The following is an 18,494-nucleotide window of genomic DNA, read 5'->3' on the forward strand; positions in this document are numbered from 1 at the left end:
GCAAATGACACATTATTAACTATCATAATCACCCGGCCCGGGCCGATGAGCGTCTTCGCACGGAAGGCTAATAAACAACCGCTTAAACTTGCTCGAAACACATTTCTTTGTCACAACTCATGCAAAATGGTTCCGGCCGGAGAATAAATCCTCTCCAGCACCCGCCAGCGGTTTTATCTGTGCAAGAATATTGCAAAATTATGATAAAAACGTTCAGCTGCCGGCTGCTTTTGGATGTTCTGTTATGGGACCGAGTGGCCATAAAATTACCATAAAATGCCTATTTTCCGATCGCTGGCTTTATTCCAGCGGACACTTGAAAAGGTCCCGATAGAGAACGAAGATGATTTTTGATGTGTCGATATCTTGAGGGTTTTTTCTTTTCATTTTTTTAAATATTTTCCATTCCCTTCGATTTGCTCGGGACAGGTTGATGAGTCCGGCCGTATCATACACAAAGCAGTAAGGGTTTGCTTTCATCCGCCAAATGGTCTTTCTGCTTGCTATTATCCTGTTTATCGGAAACCTGTAATTCAATACGGAACCTAATCGCATTGTGTTTTTTTTTTGGAAAGCAACAGCAAAAAGGGGATTGGGATTTATTTATTTTAAATTTTACCCATCATAAAGAAAACATTTCTTTTCCCCCTGGTGTATTAATTTGACACACAACCGGGAAGCACCTCACGCAAAACGCGTTTCATGCCAAGGGACCAAAACCAAACATTGAGTAGCGAGTTTTTGGCGACTCGGTAACGAGATTGAATCCGCTATGGTATTGGTCACAAAACAATGTTTGGTCCCCAGCAAATTATGGTTTTTTTTTAAAACACTCAAATACATATCGAAATTCAATACTTCGCCAGTGTGGTCCGTAAAACCATAGCCATAGGATAAGAATTGGGAGAGATATAATTTTTTGATTAACCTTCTGTAAGCAAAAATTGAAAGAACCGCAGGAAAGCAAAATCGCGATTTTTTTGAATTTTAGTGCTCTTGAGTGGCTTTCCTGTTTGATGTTGTCACCGTCACATATGGTATTGGACAATGTGTATTTTTTTTAAAGTAAAATCCCCTAGTCAACAAAACCACCAACCTGCTTGTTTTTTTTCGTGTTTTATGCGCTTTTTTTGTGTACTTCTCGTATTTGTTGGTACGGAAATTGAACATAATGGAAGCAGGAAATTCAATTGTGAACAAATTGTACCACCAAGAACACCACATTATGGCCGGGGGTTAGGGGATTAATGCATACACAGCATGGAAGATGAACGTGCCGTAAAGGTAAAAAAAAAATTGAAGATGTCCTCTATCTGATTAAAGCCAGATCCATAGTAAATCTGAACCTCGTATATCTTGTCGCTTCTGTTCAGAATGCAAGAAAACCCTAAACGTCACAAGAAATAACAAAGAAAAACCACACCATAACTTACACCCTGAGAAAGGTGCAGCAGCAAAGAAGACATTCTCATTCCCGCCACTAATCCCGATACATATTTCACTTATGTATGTGTCGATTCACTTGGGCATACGAAAAATTGAAATCCTTTCCAATTCAAACACGCATAAGCAACGGCAAAGATTTATGGCATAAAGATTATGTTTATCGAATGCTTATAGATTGTTAACCATTCTCACTTCCAGTGACCGTACCACATTGCACTGGATACGAAAATAAAAATCTCAACCTCTCCCTTAAACGATTTTCCAACCAAACAAAAAAGCAGAATATATGAGAATTCCACCGTACAGTATCGGGTCGATAGGAAAGCAGTGAATAAATGTTCGCATTTAGCATTTTTGGCAAATAAATAATATTTGGGATTTGTTTCCCGAAATACCCCTTCGAATTCTGTGAATTCGATACGTGCAGTTGAACTTTCATGCGAAGCATTGCATTCAGTTAGCCGTTCCTTTTCTTGATGTTTAAAAATATTTCAACTTCTGGGGCATTTTTTAAATTTCATCTCAGCGCACTTACAGCTAAAATATTTCATTCCAAAACTTTGGTTGCCGTTAGTGAAATTCAATTCTTCGACGTAATAATTAACACATTTTTACGGATTAGGAAAATGGGAAATTCTTACAATTCCTTATGGCTCCTCACCAGTACTGTAATGCGTTTTTGTTGGAGCGAATATTTTACGCTACATAGATATAGTACTCCCGAAAGATACGAAACAAAACGATCCCACAGATCAGAAGTTAATTAACGCACATTCTCGCCCTTTTTGGTGCCCCCTCAGAGCACCGGGATGTGCAGGGGAGGGTTGTGGGAAAATTTACGCGAAAGTCCCTCGGTGGTGAACACAGGTTTTTCCTGGTAAATAAATCTACCCCGCTACAGCCAGTTACGGTGCTGAGTTTAAACGGAAATGCCACAAAAAGTGTCGTCCCGTTCACGGGGAAAAGCCGGGCGAACCGTGGTTCGCAATAACCCACCGGAACCGAAGAAAGCGATTTAGGCTTAGCGAAAGGGGTTTTTTAACGGCCGTCACTTCTTGCTGCGAATCGAATAAAAATCCTCTTAATCAGCGTGATATCGAAATGGGGGCAGAGGGAAAAACTTTCGACAATGCGGACGAACGGGTATCCTCTGCCCAAAACTGTACGTTCTTATCTGTGGGCGGTTAGTTTATGAGCGTCGGTGTGGCGTTCTCCTTTCTTCAGTGGTCGTAAAATTGGTGCGCTTAAGCTATTTCGGCGTGATTTGTTGAAGGAATTTTTAATTCTTGTTTTAACCGCTATTCAACCACGTAGCAAAAGATGCTTGCTGAGTACTGTGTCTCATTTGGCACTTGCAAACCCAATCATTCTAACCATGGATTTTCTGATGTAAATGGTATAACGAAGAAATCCGTTTTCGTACATCAATTGACAAGATCAGCCTCAACATCAACTAATAAGAAACACAATAGGATTAAAGGTTTACGAATTAAGTTTCAAACGGATTCAATGATCCTATCGAATTCCTTAGCAAGGATTGACTATTCTGGTGTATGATAAAAAAAAATAAGTCTAATATGCTATTAAAATTATTAAGGGGCGGTCCGGTGGTGCATGTGATAAACGGCGCCGGTCCACACGGCAGGACCGGGTTCAAATCCCATCCGGATCGTTCCCCCGTAGCAAGGACTGACTATCCGGCTACGTGGTAAAAATAAGTCTAGTAATCCAGAAATGGCCGGCGTGACCCGTAAGATCGTTAAGCCAAGAAGAAGAAGAAGAAGCTATTAAAATGCAAACACACCTTACGTAGCGAGTAGTGGAACCTAAAACATACTCAAAGTTACTAAAAATGAAAACTATTATAAAAAGAAACCCACTAAATATCGAAACATATTAATAGTAAAGTATTGAAAAAAAAACAATTCAATATAAGAATAACGAATAATTAAAGTTGTGCTTCTAAAGTGTTCAGTGCATTCACATAGCTGAGATTGCTTACATGTAGGCGTTAAATAATGCAAAAAATAGACTAAATATTATTTTTCACCCAAATTTTAGGATGATAGTAAGTTCATTAATGTCATAAAGGACATACATTTTTGTTGTATCATTTCCTTTCGATCATGTTATTTTTTATATCAAATAAATAAGCTAAAGCCAAACTTTTAAAGTTCAATTCTTACGTCATAAGTATTTTATATTTCTGTAAATAGCTCGAAGATGTGTTTTGCGTTTTCGTATGGTTTTCCAAAGTTTCGCAGCGCAACAAACCCAACAAACATGCATGAAATTCGATGTCTGATTAACTTTATATCCTGCAACCGATTTCCCTTCTTATAAATAAAAAAACCCTTTCCAAACGTGCATATTGACTCGGCAAACCTAACGAACACCAGCTGCTAGCAAATGAGGCGCAAAAAAAACAATTTTAAATGCCGAAAGAGCGAAGAAAAAAAAGTCTTCCGAAAAGGAAACAAATATTCAATAAAGCATCCGACTTTCTTATGCAAATGATATGCAAATACGCCGAAGCTTGGGCAAGCGAAAGGATTGTAAGAAATGAGGAAAAAATAAAAGAAGAAAAAAAGTCCTGCACTGAAAAACGAAGTACAGTAACTCGTTTCGCTGTTTTCTAATTTTAATTTCACTCATCACCCCATTCTATCGGGTGGGCCCGGTTGGGTTTTTTTGGCGAAAGCGATATGATTTATGCGCTCCCACACCCGGCAACAAAAAAAAAGCGCACACAGCTTTGCTGGAAACTGTTAATTAGTCCCCGGTGTACCTAGTCACGGATAACGCAGTATGGTTATCGCGGATGGTTTAAAGTTTTGTAATCTTTTGCTTGTTTTTGTTTTGTTTGCTGCTGTCTCTTTCTCGTTTCGTTTGATTTCTTTCGTACGGAAATTTGTTTTCATTCAAAGGCATTGGAAGGTATCTTTTTTTTTTCATTTGTGTTTTCAAGGATACATTGTTTGTTGGCCCTTTAGGCACTAATTCATTCGCTAATTTCGCTTCCTGACGCTGGCGCGGATATGAATAAAAAAAATTGAAGGTTAGGAAAGGGTTGAATGGCAACAGTTGGTGCGTTGACACAATTGGTGCCAGTTTGTGTATCAACATTTAGATTTTTTTCATCATTTTTTCCTCTAAATCGATTCATCTCTTTTGTTTCGATTTTTAAAAGAGCACCCTTCTACAGCTTACAGTTTTTTTTCTCAATATTATTTTTAGCTTATCCCGTTTTTTTTTGTTTATTATTTTTTGTTAGTCTTTTTGTTCTAATTTTTCACCCAATTGGTTGTTGAAGAATAAATGTTTCAAACGGTACTTGATCAAATGAGGCAACATGTTGAGCTTAAAGAGAACCAAACCGGAAGGGGGAAAAACCGCCCCAAAGGCACAATGCCGAAGCGGTTGATTGGATTTCCCTCACTTTCGCGTCACCATTTCCACTGCTAGTTATCTCACATACAGTGCGCATCAGTGAGTACACTCTTAAGACACTCTTGTCTCCTGTCAGCTCACTTCCGGCCACTTAGCAAAAAGGGTGATACTGTGTTGGCCCCAAGGGCGTGCGCTCGTGGAAAAATAGGTTTTGAAAATAAATCAACAAACACCCAAAGAATGGAGGTTTTCAATGCTCCCCTGTACTGTGTGAAGCGAATAGGCGAACGCAATTTGGCACGGCGAAACAGGACATACGTTTGTACTTCCGATTCCATATGGCGTAACGCCACCAAACCTCTACACCCGATTCAAGACCTTCGATGCTGTCAGACGGACTGGATTTATGTCATACGCGACCTAGACTAGCGCAGCGAGAGATGTTCCCTTTCCCAAATTTTCCAATCTCCAGCTCCAGTTCCAACGCTTCGATGTGTTGGGTGGTTTTGGTGCCTTTTTTCGCGATTTTGCCACAAACAAATAAATAATCGAATCGCAAATAGCGCACACATCATGCCCAATGCCACTGACAGCACAACAATGTGGAAAAACCCCTGAGTGAGCCTCTTGCCGGCGTTTTGGGGGGTGGTGGGGAAAGTCAAATTAATTTCCGGCCGCTCACGGGTTGTACGGGAAAAGAGAAATAGAGAAGCCTGGAAAAAAGATTTATGACCATCTATTCGTCTACAGGTTGGTGGATTAACGCGCATTCTTTCCTATTGAATTTGAAAGGCAATTGAACTAAAAAGGAACAACATCGTCGATGTTGTAATCATGTGATGGCGTTCGTATTGAAAATTGGTCCGCATTTGGCTCGATTCGTTGGAATGTTGCTGATTAAAACGATAAAACCCTCAGCGCCGACACGTTCAAAGGGCGAACGGGGAAAATGTCCTGCGCGGCGCCGTATGGTACCGGTATCGGTTTGTTTTACAAACTTATTTAAATATTGTTTCACTCTTCGAAACAAACGAATTCCCCCTCAGTTTGCTTCCCCACAACCCACTGTTAAAACCAACGGTGCCTTACATTTGATTTAATCCTTTCGTTTAGTGCGCCTAAAGTCAACGCTCGGTACAACGAGCTAAGGAGATAATTTAATCTTGCTTAATTAAAACGACCCGAACTTTATTTGCACAGATGATTGAGATGAACATAATTTTATCATTATCTTGAAAGGGTGAAAAGAAACGTTTTCCCGCTTTTTTTTTTTAATTTTTATCGGGGTAAACCACTACGATCCCGCCCGAACGTTGGTATCCTTTACAATGGGTTTCGGGATTTTTCCCATTCCGAAAGTCACAATTTGGCCACCGGAACCGCGTGCGGCAGGCAAAACTGAGACTGATGCCAACGCAAAAGATTACATCAAACGACTTTGACAAGCGGAGAACAACACTGCACAACCCCGCTTCGCATCTATTGCCATAAAATCGGGCCAGCTCGCGGCAATCACTTCACCGACAGTGGTGTGTCACTGAATGTGACGCGCTAGTATGACGCCTGCTTCCATTGCCTGCACTTGGAATCATATTGCCATAGTCAGTTTATGGTTTTGTTTGCACTTTCGCTCGGCACCTTTTTTGGGGTTTGTATTTTAACACCCTTTTTCACACACCTCGCCCCGTCCGTAAAACGATGCTTGCGGTGATTGTAGTTTTTCCTTGTTAACTCTTTCCTTTTTTTTAACACGGCCACTGCTTGTAAGCTGGCCGCTTTTTACCATTATGCTTATACTGTACGCTAAGGGGTAAGCAAACGGACACTAGTGGTGGTTGGGAGGTGTCAGGGTGTTTGAGATTGGTTAAGCAAATAGCAAACAAATATCACTCGATTTTCAACCCGACTGTGCTCGGGTGTAAGACATGGTTGCGTCCTACCACCGGGTGCTTAGGAGAGATTTTAATTAAAGCCATCTTCCGCTACCTGTCAAAAGCATAAGTAACCCCTGCCGGAAAATGGGCACCGAGCCCGGGGATCTGAGTAACGAGCTGTCAGGAAACGAAGATGACAATTAGCTGCTCGCTTTTGCGGCCGTGTACGACACGCGGCAATCGTCCACTCGGTCGGTTAAACGTGAAATCAACGCAGTGGAAATGCGTCACCGTGTGTAACTGTACACCACAAGACACTTTTGCTGGAGTGAAGATGGTATAAATAAGGGAAAGGGTATGAAGTTCAAGAACAAGTACTATATTCAGAAGACATGGTTCCTTTACCACGTTACAAAACGAATAAGTGTTGGGAACATTTTAAACTACTTGCAACGAGTGAGGTGGCCACATGGCTATTTTGCCTTAAAGACCTAGAGGTGCGAAATGAAACACTTGCATTGCATTGCAGCAGCAAATTTGTTTCGATCGATTTAATCACTTTATTATATTCATTTGGCAAGCATCTGTTATAAGCACTTAAGAAATAAGGAACGTCCACAAGAATTGCTCATGAATTTCTCACGAGAAGATCTCATTTTACTATACTTTGAAAACAATATTTTTTGTGTTAAAATGTTACATAAAAACTAACCTTGGAAGACTTTGTTTTTAAATAAGAGCACTTAAATAATATGCAAATCAAATGTAAAAATGATTCACAAATTTCAGTTCTAATAGTTTCCAGATGTTTCAATATCTAAGGACTCGACAGTAGCTTATTTTATGTATAACAAAGTTTCAGGAATGTATAAGGTAAATAAACTTGTTCAATGATGAAATGTTGTTAAGTATGAAAGAAAAAAATTCTTGAACTTTTACCTATACTATGTTTAAGAATAATCACAATTTATTAACAATGATTCAAATATCAAATTTTAATCGGACCTTTTTTTCAGTAAAATATGTCTTGCAGTAGTGTAAACCTTGGTAGCTATGTAAAAATTTAACTTTTTTTCCAGAATCTTATGTTTTTTTTGTTTGTTTATTTTTTTTTCGCAACATTCCTATTTTTATCAAACTTTTTTCTCATAAAACTCTTGCATATAATGGGCTATGACTATTCGTATACGGATAGTTCAAGTCTAAGAAAGCCAGAAATGACAGACCAAGACCTCTCCTAATGTGGTAGTGGCACATAAAGAAGAAGAAAATGCTAATATCTTAACAAACCGAACTCTCTCGTTCTGAAAACTCTCCTACTAGAAGTATACATTTAGGCGTTTTTCTGTTTCAAACAAACAGCGAATTTTATACGAAAGGCGATATCATAAATTTTCGTGTATTAAAACACACTTTCAGATTTAAATAAAGGTATTAAATAGTATCTAAGTACTTCATAAAAACAAAACTAAAATTTCTATAGACGTACAAATCACATGAATATCCATATTATTTTCATAGGAATATCCTTACCAAATTTGGTTTATAACAAGCTCAATGTACAAGAATGGAACTAAATGTGTATAATCAATTCAGCCAAGTTGCAGATTACACCTTATACCATTGATTACATACTCTACCGATTTAAATCAATCCGTATTCCTGCTTCTCAGTAACATCAATATAAAACCGTCCCTAAACTACCTTCAGTTCAGTCAGTCAGTTATCTCGAGTGCATTGGAACACGCTATTTATCGTGAAGGAAAGTGTAGGGAAATGGATCCAGAACTTGATAAAATGTTTACCTTTCTCCGGCGACCCTTAAAACTGTTGGGCCTTGATGTGCTCGATGCGAACTGGAAAGTGACTCCACTTACGATGTTCATTGTCGCCGTATTTGTGCTGCAGCATTATGGGAGTTTCTTATTTTTGAAAACGCATCTGGACGCATTCGTTGTGTTCACTGAATGCTTCTCGACATCAGGCGTCGCGCTGGAAATTGTCATTCGGATGGGGTTGCTCGTATACCATCGCAAAATGCTGAATGAAACGATTGAGGCGATTGGAAATCAAAAGTAAGCTGTGTTTAGTGCACTGTGATTCTGTTACTCTCCATTCTATCACCGCTTTATTCTTCACAATCCTGAAAGTAATCTTTTCAGACACAGCGAAAACTTCAAGAACCTTGCGAACCAATTCTACAAGGTGGTATCCGTATCGCTGCACATGATCGCTTGCATATATCTTTCGACGATGATGTTCGAACTGATTCCAATCGTGTATCCTGACCCAAATAAAAGCAATTTACCATTAGCGCTTTACATACCGCATTTGCCACATGATGTTGCACCGTACTGGCACATTAACTACGTCTATCACACATTTATGAACTTAATATGTGTGATGTTTCTAGTCGCGGTAGATGGTACACTCGTTCTCTCCATCCTGGCTGCTGTCTACCAGATCAAGGGATTAAAGCTATGCTTTCAAGAGCTCGACACGGCCGCAGAACAAGCCGAGCTACATCGCGAGCTTGTACGTATCTGCAAGACGCATCAAAGCATCAAAAACTTTATCCGTCTGCTGGAACGAACGTACTATTTAGATTTGCTGGTAGATTTCGGTCTCGTCTGCGTGATTCTTTGCATGGGATTAAACGTGATCGCCGTCGATATAATGCAACCGATCGGATTCTATCTAATGTCGGTCGCCTTTCAGCTGTTTTTACTGTGCTTCTGCGGCAATCTATTGCTGATCGAGAGTGACTCACTGTCGAACTGTCTGTACTCCATCGATTGGTACTTGATGCCGGTGGTGGAACAAAAAATGTTCAAGTTCATGATAGCAAACGCACAACCACCGCAGATGCTGAACGGCATCTTTATGCCATTGATTTTGTCCAGCTTTATGTCGGTAAGGTAGTAAAGTTAGAAAGAATAAATGTTTAAACTATTTGGCTAACTTTATTCTATTCTATCTTCTCGCAGGTCATTAAGGCGAGCTATTCATATTTCACACTGCTCCACTAAGTAGCGTGAGTAATGGAAGGTCGTTTCTCGATAAAAGATACACCGCGTCAAAGACAAAAATTTTCATTGCATATATAAGCCTTTATTGCTGATATAATGATGCAGAAGCGCAATAAACAACTACATAGCAGTGTTCATAAATAGTTTAAAAACCTTCACCCGGGGTTACAAATTGTAGCTATCCACTCACCGTTCTTAGGCCAATTGTTCACCCTATGAAGAGATAATATAATATTCTGTAGCGCATTTTTTTTTGCTAATTTGTGTTTTGGTATCGCAACGCCTAAAAGTATGCAATCTTGTTGGATATCTTTACTTGCTTATGAAGCACTAATTGTGTTAAAAATCGATCAAATATGTATCGTTCCCCCATCGTTCTAGTGGACTATGAAGGTTTAAGCCTACCACCACAAATCCATGTTGATAGATTGTTTCAAAAGGGCTTAATTAATCTCTACCAATTTGTTGGTTCATAGAGTAACATTGAAAATAGAGAAATGGATTCATAGAGAAACATCCTAACAATATTAAAAATACGTTTTTTTATGTTTTTTAATACGATTTTTATGATCCACATCAATATAAAAAAAGATGTTTTGGGAAGAGAGTTTTGCTGCTTTTTGAAAGCATTGGTCGAACATTGAACATTTGAAAATACGTTGCATATTTTTAGGCGCAAACACGAAACCAAATACGCATCGCTTGGGAAATAACTAACTTTTACGCAAATACGGTAACGAAAATTTCAACAACTATACCTTAGATAAATCCCACAGAAACTGCACCAAATAAAGAGCTAGAATTTGAATATCAATCGTTGCAATTAATGCTACTAAAATGTGTGTGTGTGTTTGAGATTATTTTTAGACTTTCGTTTCAGTATGTCCTTATGCGTTGAATTTTTGCACTTTAATGCAATATGGTAAAGTACGAATAGGCTGCCCGCAAAACCTGCAAATCAAAACAGGGAAATTTATATGAACATCACCTGCAACTATCAACGCTCACACTGTACACCTACCGCCACGAACGATGTCATGTTCACCGGCATAAATACGGCGCTCATCTCTATATCCGGTTGAGCGTTACCTAGCAGGAACAGCAATTTCTTCTGCTGGGCGATATTGAGTCGGTACCACTGTATGCCATAAATGCAAGCCGGAAGCCGTTCGTTAGCGATGAGCAGTATGTTACCGAACAAACATATCACCAGCAGCTGACAGATCGATGCTACCATCAGCGGATAGATCGAGTTTTTCGGCTGACTAGCGATCACGTTCAAGCACATACAGATAATCAAACAGATCATGGTAAAGATCGAGAAGAAATGCATTTGAAACGTGTTGTTTATGAGATCCGCGAACCGCTTCATATCGCTGTGCAGCTCGATGATACGGTTCAGGTACGGTTCGAGCCGTTCCGTCTGTTGCCATTCCGATGCCGTAATTTTCTCGTCCAGCTCCTCCAGCATTAGCTCCAGTGCACCGATTCTCGTGCAGACGCTTATCAATGCCAGCAAAACTACACCATCCATTGGGGCGAGATGATGGATACCGATTACGTTGAGCATGATGTGATGCGCGTAGTTCAGGCACCAGTAGAGCCAGCTTTCTTCCGGCGGCAGAAACGGTATGCAAAACGCTAGCGGGAGGCTACTCTTGCGCGGATCGGGCATTATAAGCGGGCCGAGCAAGAAAAAGTACGACCCACAGTACATTGCGTAGATTAAGCGATACAGGAACAGCATCCGTTCCGTCGCACGCTGGAACAACTGTTCCATGCGATCGTCTCGATCGGCACCGTACGCGAACCGCTGGTCACGCATCTCCTGCACGATGCGTCGGCAGAGATCGCGCTGGGAGAGATAAAAGTACGAACGAAAGAACACCTGCATGCCGGTACATGACTGCGTCAAGCACTCGACTATGATCTCCAGATATGCGTAGTACTTGCGAACGGAAAAGGCCGTTAAAAAGGGCATAAAAGCGATCATCGCGAACACTATCACGGGTAGCACGGTTACACGCCAGCCAGGATCGAGAATGTTGAGTTTAAGCAGATCCATATGCTTGCCGATCAGCACAAACAAGCGCTCCAAGTTTGCTTCACTAGCGCTTAACTTCTTCATGGTGGAGCAGTATCGTCCTACAGCAACCGTCCAGCAGTAGTGGCTTACTTTTATAGTGAATCTATCCATCCTGCTGAGAATGTGCACATTCCTTGGAGCATGGGAACCATCATAATGCCCTAACAGGTGTGCCACATACACATCCTACAACCGTGCCACATGTATATTCCAGAACCCTTTTTTTTTTGCTTTAACGCTTATTTACTCGCTGCAAATAAATCACCGCAATCACGTGCCACCACCAACAAGGACAGGGTAGATAAATCATCGCAAGCAAAAAAAAACCCGATGCAGCACGCAGCGAACAATGTTGCCGTCGCGTCAAAGGACACGGCCATTAGATATGCCATTCATATGCCAACCGCCACCAACTGAACCACCTTAAGCGACGCATCAGCCACCAGATACCACCAGCAAACAGGAGAAAATGCGAAAAGGATAAAAGTGTCCCTTGCCCTTGCTACGCTTCCACCAACTACTTCGGTGTAGCCAGGCGTTAGATCGGGATAGAAAGTCGTAATTAACAATCGTGTTATCGCGATACAGCATCCTTCAACCGTTCAACCGTGGCGAGAAGGAAGTAAAGGGGTTAGAAAGTGGAACGTTCGTTCACTTAAGGGCAGACACATCCGGCATCAGGAGGCGTATTGTGGAAGAAAGAATTTCACATATGAATAAATAATCATGACTCATGGTGGGTGGGCGGACAGGGGTTTGTTCGGTGGTGTTGGACGTACCGTGACGTTCCGTAGTGTTCCCGGAGGGAATCAATCGTAATTTTAAAACTGAAGCGAAAACGAATCGTACAGCACGGTGGAAGGAACTGATGGGCTTAAAATTGAATAATTAAAAAATAAAAATTTTAAATATTTAATATGTAATTTTAATTTTTTTTTAAGATTCAAATAAAATAGAAAATTGTTTTGATCTCAACGATATACATTGTGGGCCAGGATTAAAATAATTTGCTGTTAGTTTTAGTCCAATAAAATTGTATCCTTCCCGTTTTACCCACCGTGCTTAGGTGGCGGAATTTTTCCTACAAACCCCACACAACATGGCACCGAAGCGTGAAGATGCACGTCTCGTGAGTGTTACTCAAACTTTTCTAATTTTATTTCCTACCACACACGTGTGTGCGGGTGTGTGTGTGTATGTGGAAAACTCGAAAGAATTGAATGCTGGATGCTGAGACAAAACAAGCAAATCGCGGGAACGGGAAGCTTTGTTTCTTACTTATTTATGTGTTTTAAGTTGGGAGGAAGATAAACTAGCGTTCAATGATGGAAGGTAGGGAAATTCTTGTCTTGATTTTTACACACGATAAGCAATCGTAATGAATGACTTGGTAGATACCCATGCCTTACACATGCATGCTTTTTAGCCGTTAAATGTAGTCGATTCGGAAATGTGAATTCTCATTCCGGTTGTGGTTGATTGATTGGATTGGTTGTGAAGAAGCGAAGGTAAATGAATGATTTAAAGTTTTACTATTTAAGGAGCAACTGTAAGCATATAAATGGACAAGGAATAGAATAGAATACAATAGAATCATTTTCTATTGATAATCTTTTTGGAAGCTATTTCTTTGAGATACACGGCTTTTCATATTTAATAGTACTTCGAGTATTTTTAATGAAAATTAATTAAATCTTTTAATTGAATTTCAGAATTTCAGAATTTCATATTTGCAGTCACATCTATTGATACTTATCAAGATAAAAAATAAAATCCCTCATCGCTTGTTCGAAACATTTTCATGATTTAAATATTAGAAACATTGAAGCACCAATTTCTAAGCTAAATAGCGTAATCCCATAACCATTATCCATTTGCTTGACTCGCTCAATACCAATCACAATTCTTGACATTCGGCTTTTATTTCCATTCAAGGCATGAAATCCTTCCAGCCGCACACACACACACACACACACACACACACACACACACACACACACACAAAAAGCCTGATGAATAAATAATAAACATTTCCGGTGCAACGCGCCCGTACCAATCGCGTTCGAATGGAAACAGCTAAAGATAAATAAAAAATAAAAAAAAATACCATTCAAAAATCGCTCGTTTCCCCCTTCAGCAAAGGTAAATGGAAGGAGCGAGAATTCAATTACAGATTTTGCAGGACAAATCTATTAAATTTTACGATAATAATGCACATCCTTTCTTCGTTTCTTGATTCTTCTGTGTTCTATTCATATTTTGCTTTTTTTGTTATTGTTTGACTGAAAGCACAATTACCATGCCGGTCGACGTTAACAAAAGCGGCACCGGTGAGTTGTGGCCCACGAAACTGTGGGCTTCCCCGCTTGTGCTCCCGCACTTTACAGAGGGATTTAAAGCGTGGCTTGCCGCAGGTTCACCGGGAGAGTGTTGGATTTTCAATGCTCGTATTTTTTTTTGGAGCAAACGATTATCTTGAAAGTAATATTTCAAAAATATCAAATAAGTACCCTGCGTAAATATTCGTCGAATCTAGGCAGGAGTGAGTTTTCTTTTGTTATGTCAGCGAATCAATCGTGAACGATAAAGGCAATTCCTTGGTGGAAATTTTCTATATCCACTTTCCTTCTATAAGCCGCCGCCACCGATTTGACCGATAAGAACAAAGTGAAGGTGGTGTACGGGTTTCCTCCGTTTTGCTTCTTTTGATGTTGTTCTTCCATTTCCCATACCAATCGGTGAGATCTTAACGACATGCACAAACATCTTTACTGATGAGCAGAACCACTGAAGCATGAGCCGAATACCGCAACAACTATTCTGCGCCGTGCGAAACTATTCGTGTGGCAATTTAAATGCAAATAATCGGGTAATACCACAGTGTGGAAACTTGCTTCCGAACCAGTTGTTTAGGAATGTGTGTGCTGGGCTTCAAAAAAAAGGTTTGATATTTTCACAAGACATGCGCTACACACGGTAGCTGCTTATCCGTCCCAAGACGCTTATGGTACCTCTTACGCCGTTGATATTCTAATCGGACGCATCACGCACGGCACGCAACAAACTAGCGTGGGGTTGAGAAACAGTGAGTAATGGGGGAACAAGGAAATGATAATGTTTATTTTAACGACAAGTCATTAGCAAATTTGTAGCGCTACGGGGCGAGGACACTGTAATTCCTCATCCGGACGTTGGGATGGCTGGTGTCAACAGAAAATTAAATGTAAATAAATTTTCCCTTCCTGACACGCCTCCGGATGAAGAACTTTCCATGCTGGCGGTGTTATAAAGATAATTTAGTCCAATTCGGAAATTAATAGAATCGAACAAGAATGTCTTTTTTTTTGGTCACCGGTCGTGTTATTGTCGCACCGCTCTCTGGAGACAAAGTTTATTTATTTTCAATTATACAACCAAATTCGTGATACCCAAAATACATGTTTTATATATGTAGGGTAATTTGTAAGGAGTAAATGTTATAGGTCACATTGTTCTTTGTATGCGGTTGTTTAAGGTTATCTGTACTTTCTTTTATTCAAATAAATCTTACTGTTCTTTTGTAATGGTTAACTTGATGTTTGAAAAACATTCTTTACTAGAAACTTATATTAATGAATCTCGCACTCAGTCAAAAATTCTCTTTCTATGTAATCAAATTAAGTTATAAAACAACATTTATTGTTAAGGTTTTATTCAAATAAAATGATAAAAAAACAATATGTACCTAGTTCGTATTCGAGTACTTATCTTTCAAAACCCCATAACAACATAAATATTTCTCATCCTTCTTTGTAAAGAAAGAATCAATAAAAGCTGGTTATCCTCGACTTTACTTATCCATAGGCGAATGGTCTGTCCCCATAGCAAAATGGTTGAAAGTCCAGTCGAGATATGAACCCATACCGGGGCAGTTCTATACTCATAACCGATTTTACTATTTCTATGGCCCTACAGATTGTCCTTACACCGTACCAACCTCAGGACGCTTTTAAATTTTGAAAGCTTGAAACATTTCAACACTCTGTGAAATATTTCGTGCTATAGCTTTTGAAAACATAAATTTGTAAAAAAAAATTCTATCTGAAACTCCTGATCTCCGTTTGATTACAAAGATGCCTGCATAAATATGTTTTAAATTATATATGCAAAATGTTACACCAATAAACATCTACATTTATGAACATTACATGTTTCATTCAAACAATCGTAGTTCGACTTTCGGCCAACATGGCGATATCTTTTCTCATTGCTTCATCATTTATTAATCAAATTACGTGTTCCATTATTTTGTGCGAAATTAGATTATTTTGTAAACCTTTTCCATCGCAATACAATTTTTAAAAAGGCTTTCGTTTTTTCCGTTCACAACACACTAGCCGACAATACGTTTCAGCCTGGTCAAAAAAACACAATTATTCCAGTTGTCAAACTTCGTGCGCCGTCGGAAATTATCATGACATTCGCTTCTTCTTGCTCTTTCTAATTGCATCCCGTTCTTACCTAGCTTTGTGTTTTCCAGTATCGTTTTCCAAACAATACGTGTGCTTTTCCACCCGCTGTGAAAACTCACAGCCCACGTCAGTTTTGTCAACTTCTTCTAAAAAGAAACAAAACAGCAAACGCTCAACAATGAGTGATAGTACTATTAGCCTGGATGCGAAGTATTTCGTTCGCTCGTTCATCCGCTTCCTATCGAAGCAAATTGACCAGCCCAACTTCAACGAAGATTCCCGGGAAAGCATTGAAGTGGCCATACAGTGCTTGGAAAACGTGTACGAGCTGAACGAAGGTGATGCTGCAGCAGCTGGCACGGCAGAAGAATCGAGCGGCAAAAAAGAAGACGACCCACGGAACCATGTGGATCTGTACGAGCTGTACCGGAGCACGTACGTCGAAGTTTCGCCGGAACGTAAACAGGAAGCGGAAGGGCTAAAGAACGAGGGTAACCGGTTGATGAAGGAGGAGAAGTATCAGGAAGCCCTCAACACGTACACAAAGTAAAGACGATCGTGGAAAAAGACCGTTTATTTTGGTATCGTTTTAATCGGATTGATGTTTCTTGTTTCATTTTGCAGGGCTATTAATCTAGATGCAACTAATCCAGTGTTTTACTGTAACCGGGCAGCGGCATATAGCCGGCTGGGTGATTATGTGCGCGCAGCAGATGACTGCCGGATGGCGCTGCGGCACGATCCTAACTACAGTAAGGCTTGGGGTCGGCTAGGGTTGGCGTACTCGAAGATGAACGAACATAAACAGGCGGTCACAGCGTACCAGAACGCGATACGGCTTGAACCGGAAAATCAAGACTACAAGAATAATCTGGGCGTGTCGCAACAGTTCCTCGAAGAACGTTCGCGTAATCCCGGCCCGTCTGCGGGCGCCGGTGGTAATCCGTTGGCTAATATTGATTTTGCCTCGGTCATCAACAATCCAGACATGGTGCAAATGGCTACCCGTATGATGAGCGATCCGGCAATGCATAACATGTAAGTGTGAAGGCGTATTGATGGACCGTTCCAACCGTCACATAATCGTCCATCGACCTTTCCATTGCCGTTTTAGTTTGGGCCAGCTAGGAGGGATGAACAATATGGACGCACTGCTCGAGACAGGCCGACGTTTGGCGATGCAAATGAGCAGTGAAAATCCGGAACTGTTTAACAACGTCGCACGTCAGATGGAACAGGCCGGCATCAACTTGCCCCGCAACAATCCGCCCAACCCTGACGGCAGTCAGCAACCTCCACCGCCACCACCGTCGGCCTCGTAAATTCGATCGATGGTGTCCGTAGTAGCTAACGGAAAACCGGAGCATTTTTTGTATGTTTTGTGTTTGTATGTTATCCGCTTTGTTCCCGAGACGTGAATGGCCGTTCTACCGAAGCTTCCATTACGTTAGGACGGACGATCGATACTTGGTTAAAAGAAATTTCCCATCTTGTTCTTCTACTTCCTGTAGTCACTAGAGAAAGATCACCGTGCATGTGTAACGGCCATTATTTGGCATCCAGTAAACGGTAGCGGACATTACTACCCGATCCCGCTAAACCGTAAATTTTGTAGTGGAGGGATAAATAATGACTAATAAAAATCACTCACAAACATACGAATACACGCGAGACATAGGCAAAACACACATCACCACGTGCGACCGAACGCACGGCTTACACGTATTTCGCCGGCGGTACAAACTTTCCGAAAACTCATTTCGTATTCTGCCATCGATCCTTACCTACGTAGGGTGATGTAAGAGAAATAACACGACCGTTGCAACATGCGCTTATATGCGATCGTACTAAGAACAACAACAACTAGGTTAAATGTGACTCGCCTGCAAGCCATAGGGAATGATGTTGGTTTGGAGCAATAGGTAAAAGTTTATGTTTGTTCTACAAATTAACGCTGGCCACTTTGTCGCCGTTTTTGCTCGCACCACCACAAGTCTGACGCCCGAGGTGGATTAATATACGAGCTAGAAAATTGAAAGTTCATCGAACAATTTGTTAACCCACTTAGCCGAGACACTCGTCGTATGGAGAAGAGTTACGTTTTATGATACGTTTGATAAGAACTCTGCTTTCCTCCCCGTTTGCTACCACAAGTGGTAACCTTGTTAGAGGTACGGTTAGGCTAATTTATTTGAACTTAGTACGTGTGTGCAGCCAC

General features: G+C 40.5%; 3 protein-coding genes across 3 annotated transcripts; 2 read left to right on the forward strand and 1 right to left on the reverse strand.

Annotated features, from left to right (window-relative positions):
• Positions 1-8,155: 8,155 nt before the first annotated feature.
• On the forward strand, positions 8,156-9,805 carry LOC125760537 (odorant receptor 22c-like). Its single transcript, XM_049420736.1, has 3 exons — positions 8,156-8,785; positions 8,861-9,623; positions 9,698-9,805. Exons 1-3 carry the CDS (start codon positions 8,487-8,489, stop codon positions 9,737-9,739), a joined length of 1,104 nt encoding a protein of 367 aa, XP_049276693.1. The 5' UTR covers positions 8,156-8,486; the 3' UTR covers positions 9,740-9,805.
• Positions 9,806-10,597: 792 nt separating this feature from the next.
• On the reverse strand, positions 10,598-12,694 carry LOC125760536 (odorant receptor 46a-like). Its single transcript, XM_049420734.1, has 2 exons — positions 10,761-12,694; positions 10,598-10,690 (listed from the first exon to the last, which is right to left on the reverse strand). The coding sequence occupies exons 1-2, from the start codon at positions 11,934-11,936 to the stop codon at positions 10,649-10,651; spliced, it is 1,218 nt and encodes a 405-aa protein (XP_049276691.1). The 5' UTR covers positions 11,937-12,694; the 3' UTR covers positions 10,598-10,648.
• A 3,592-nt stretch (positions 12,695-16,286) lies between these two features.
• On the forward strand, positions 16,287-17,938 carry LOC125765392 (small glutamine-rich tetratricopeptide repeat-containing protein beta-like). Its single transcript, XM_049430446.1, has 3 exons — positions 16,287-16,822; positions 16,901-17,314; positions 17,391-17,938. The coding sequence occupies exons 1-3, from the start codon at positions 16,455-16,457 to the stop codon at positions 17,596-17,598; spliced, it is 990 nt and encodes a 329-aa protein (XP_049286403.1). The 5' UTR covers positions 16,287-16,454; the 3' UTR covers positions 17,599-17,938.
• The last annotated feature ends 556 nt before the right edge of the window (positions 17,939-18,494 follow it).

Source organism: Anopheles funestus, chromosome 2RL (genome assembly GCF_943734845.2).
Source record: "Anopheles funestus chromosome 2RL, idAnoFuneDA-416_04, whole genome shotgun sequence".
Taxonomy (NCBI): domain Eukaryota; kingdom Metazoa; phylum Arthropoda; class Insecta; order Diptera; family Culicidae; genus Anopheles; species Anopheles funestus.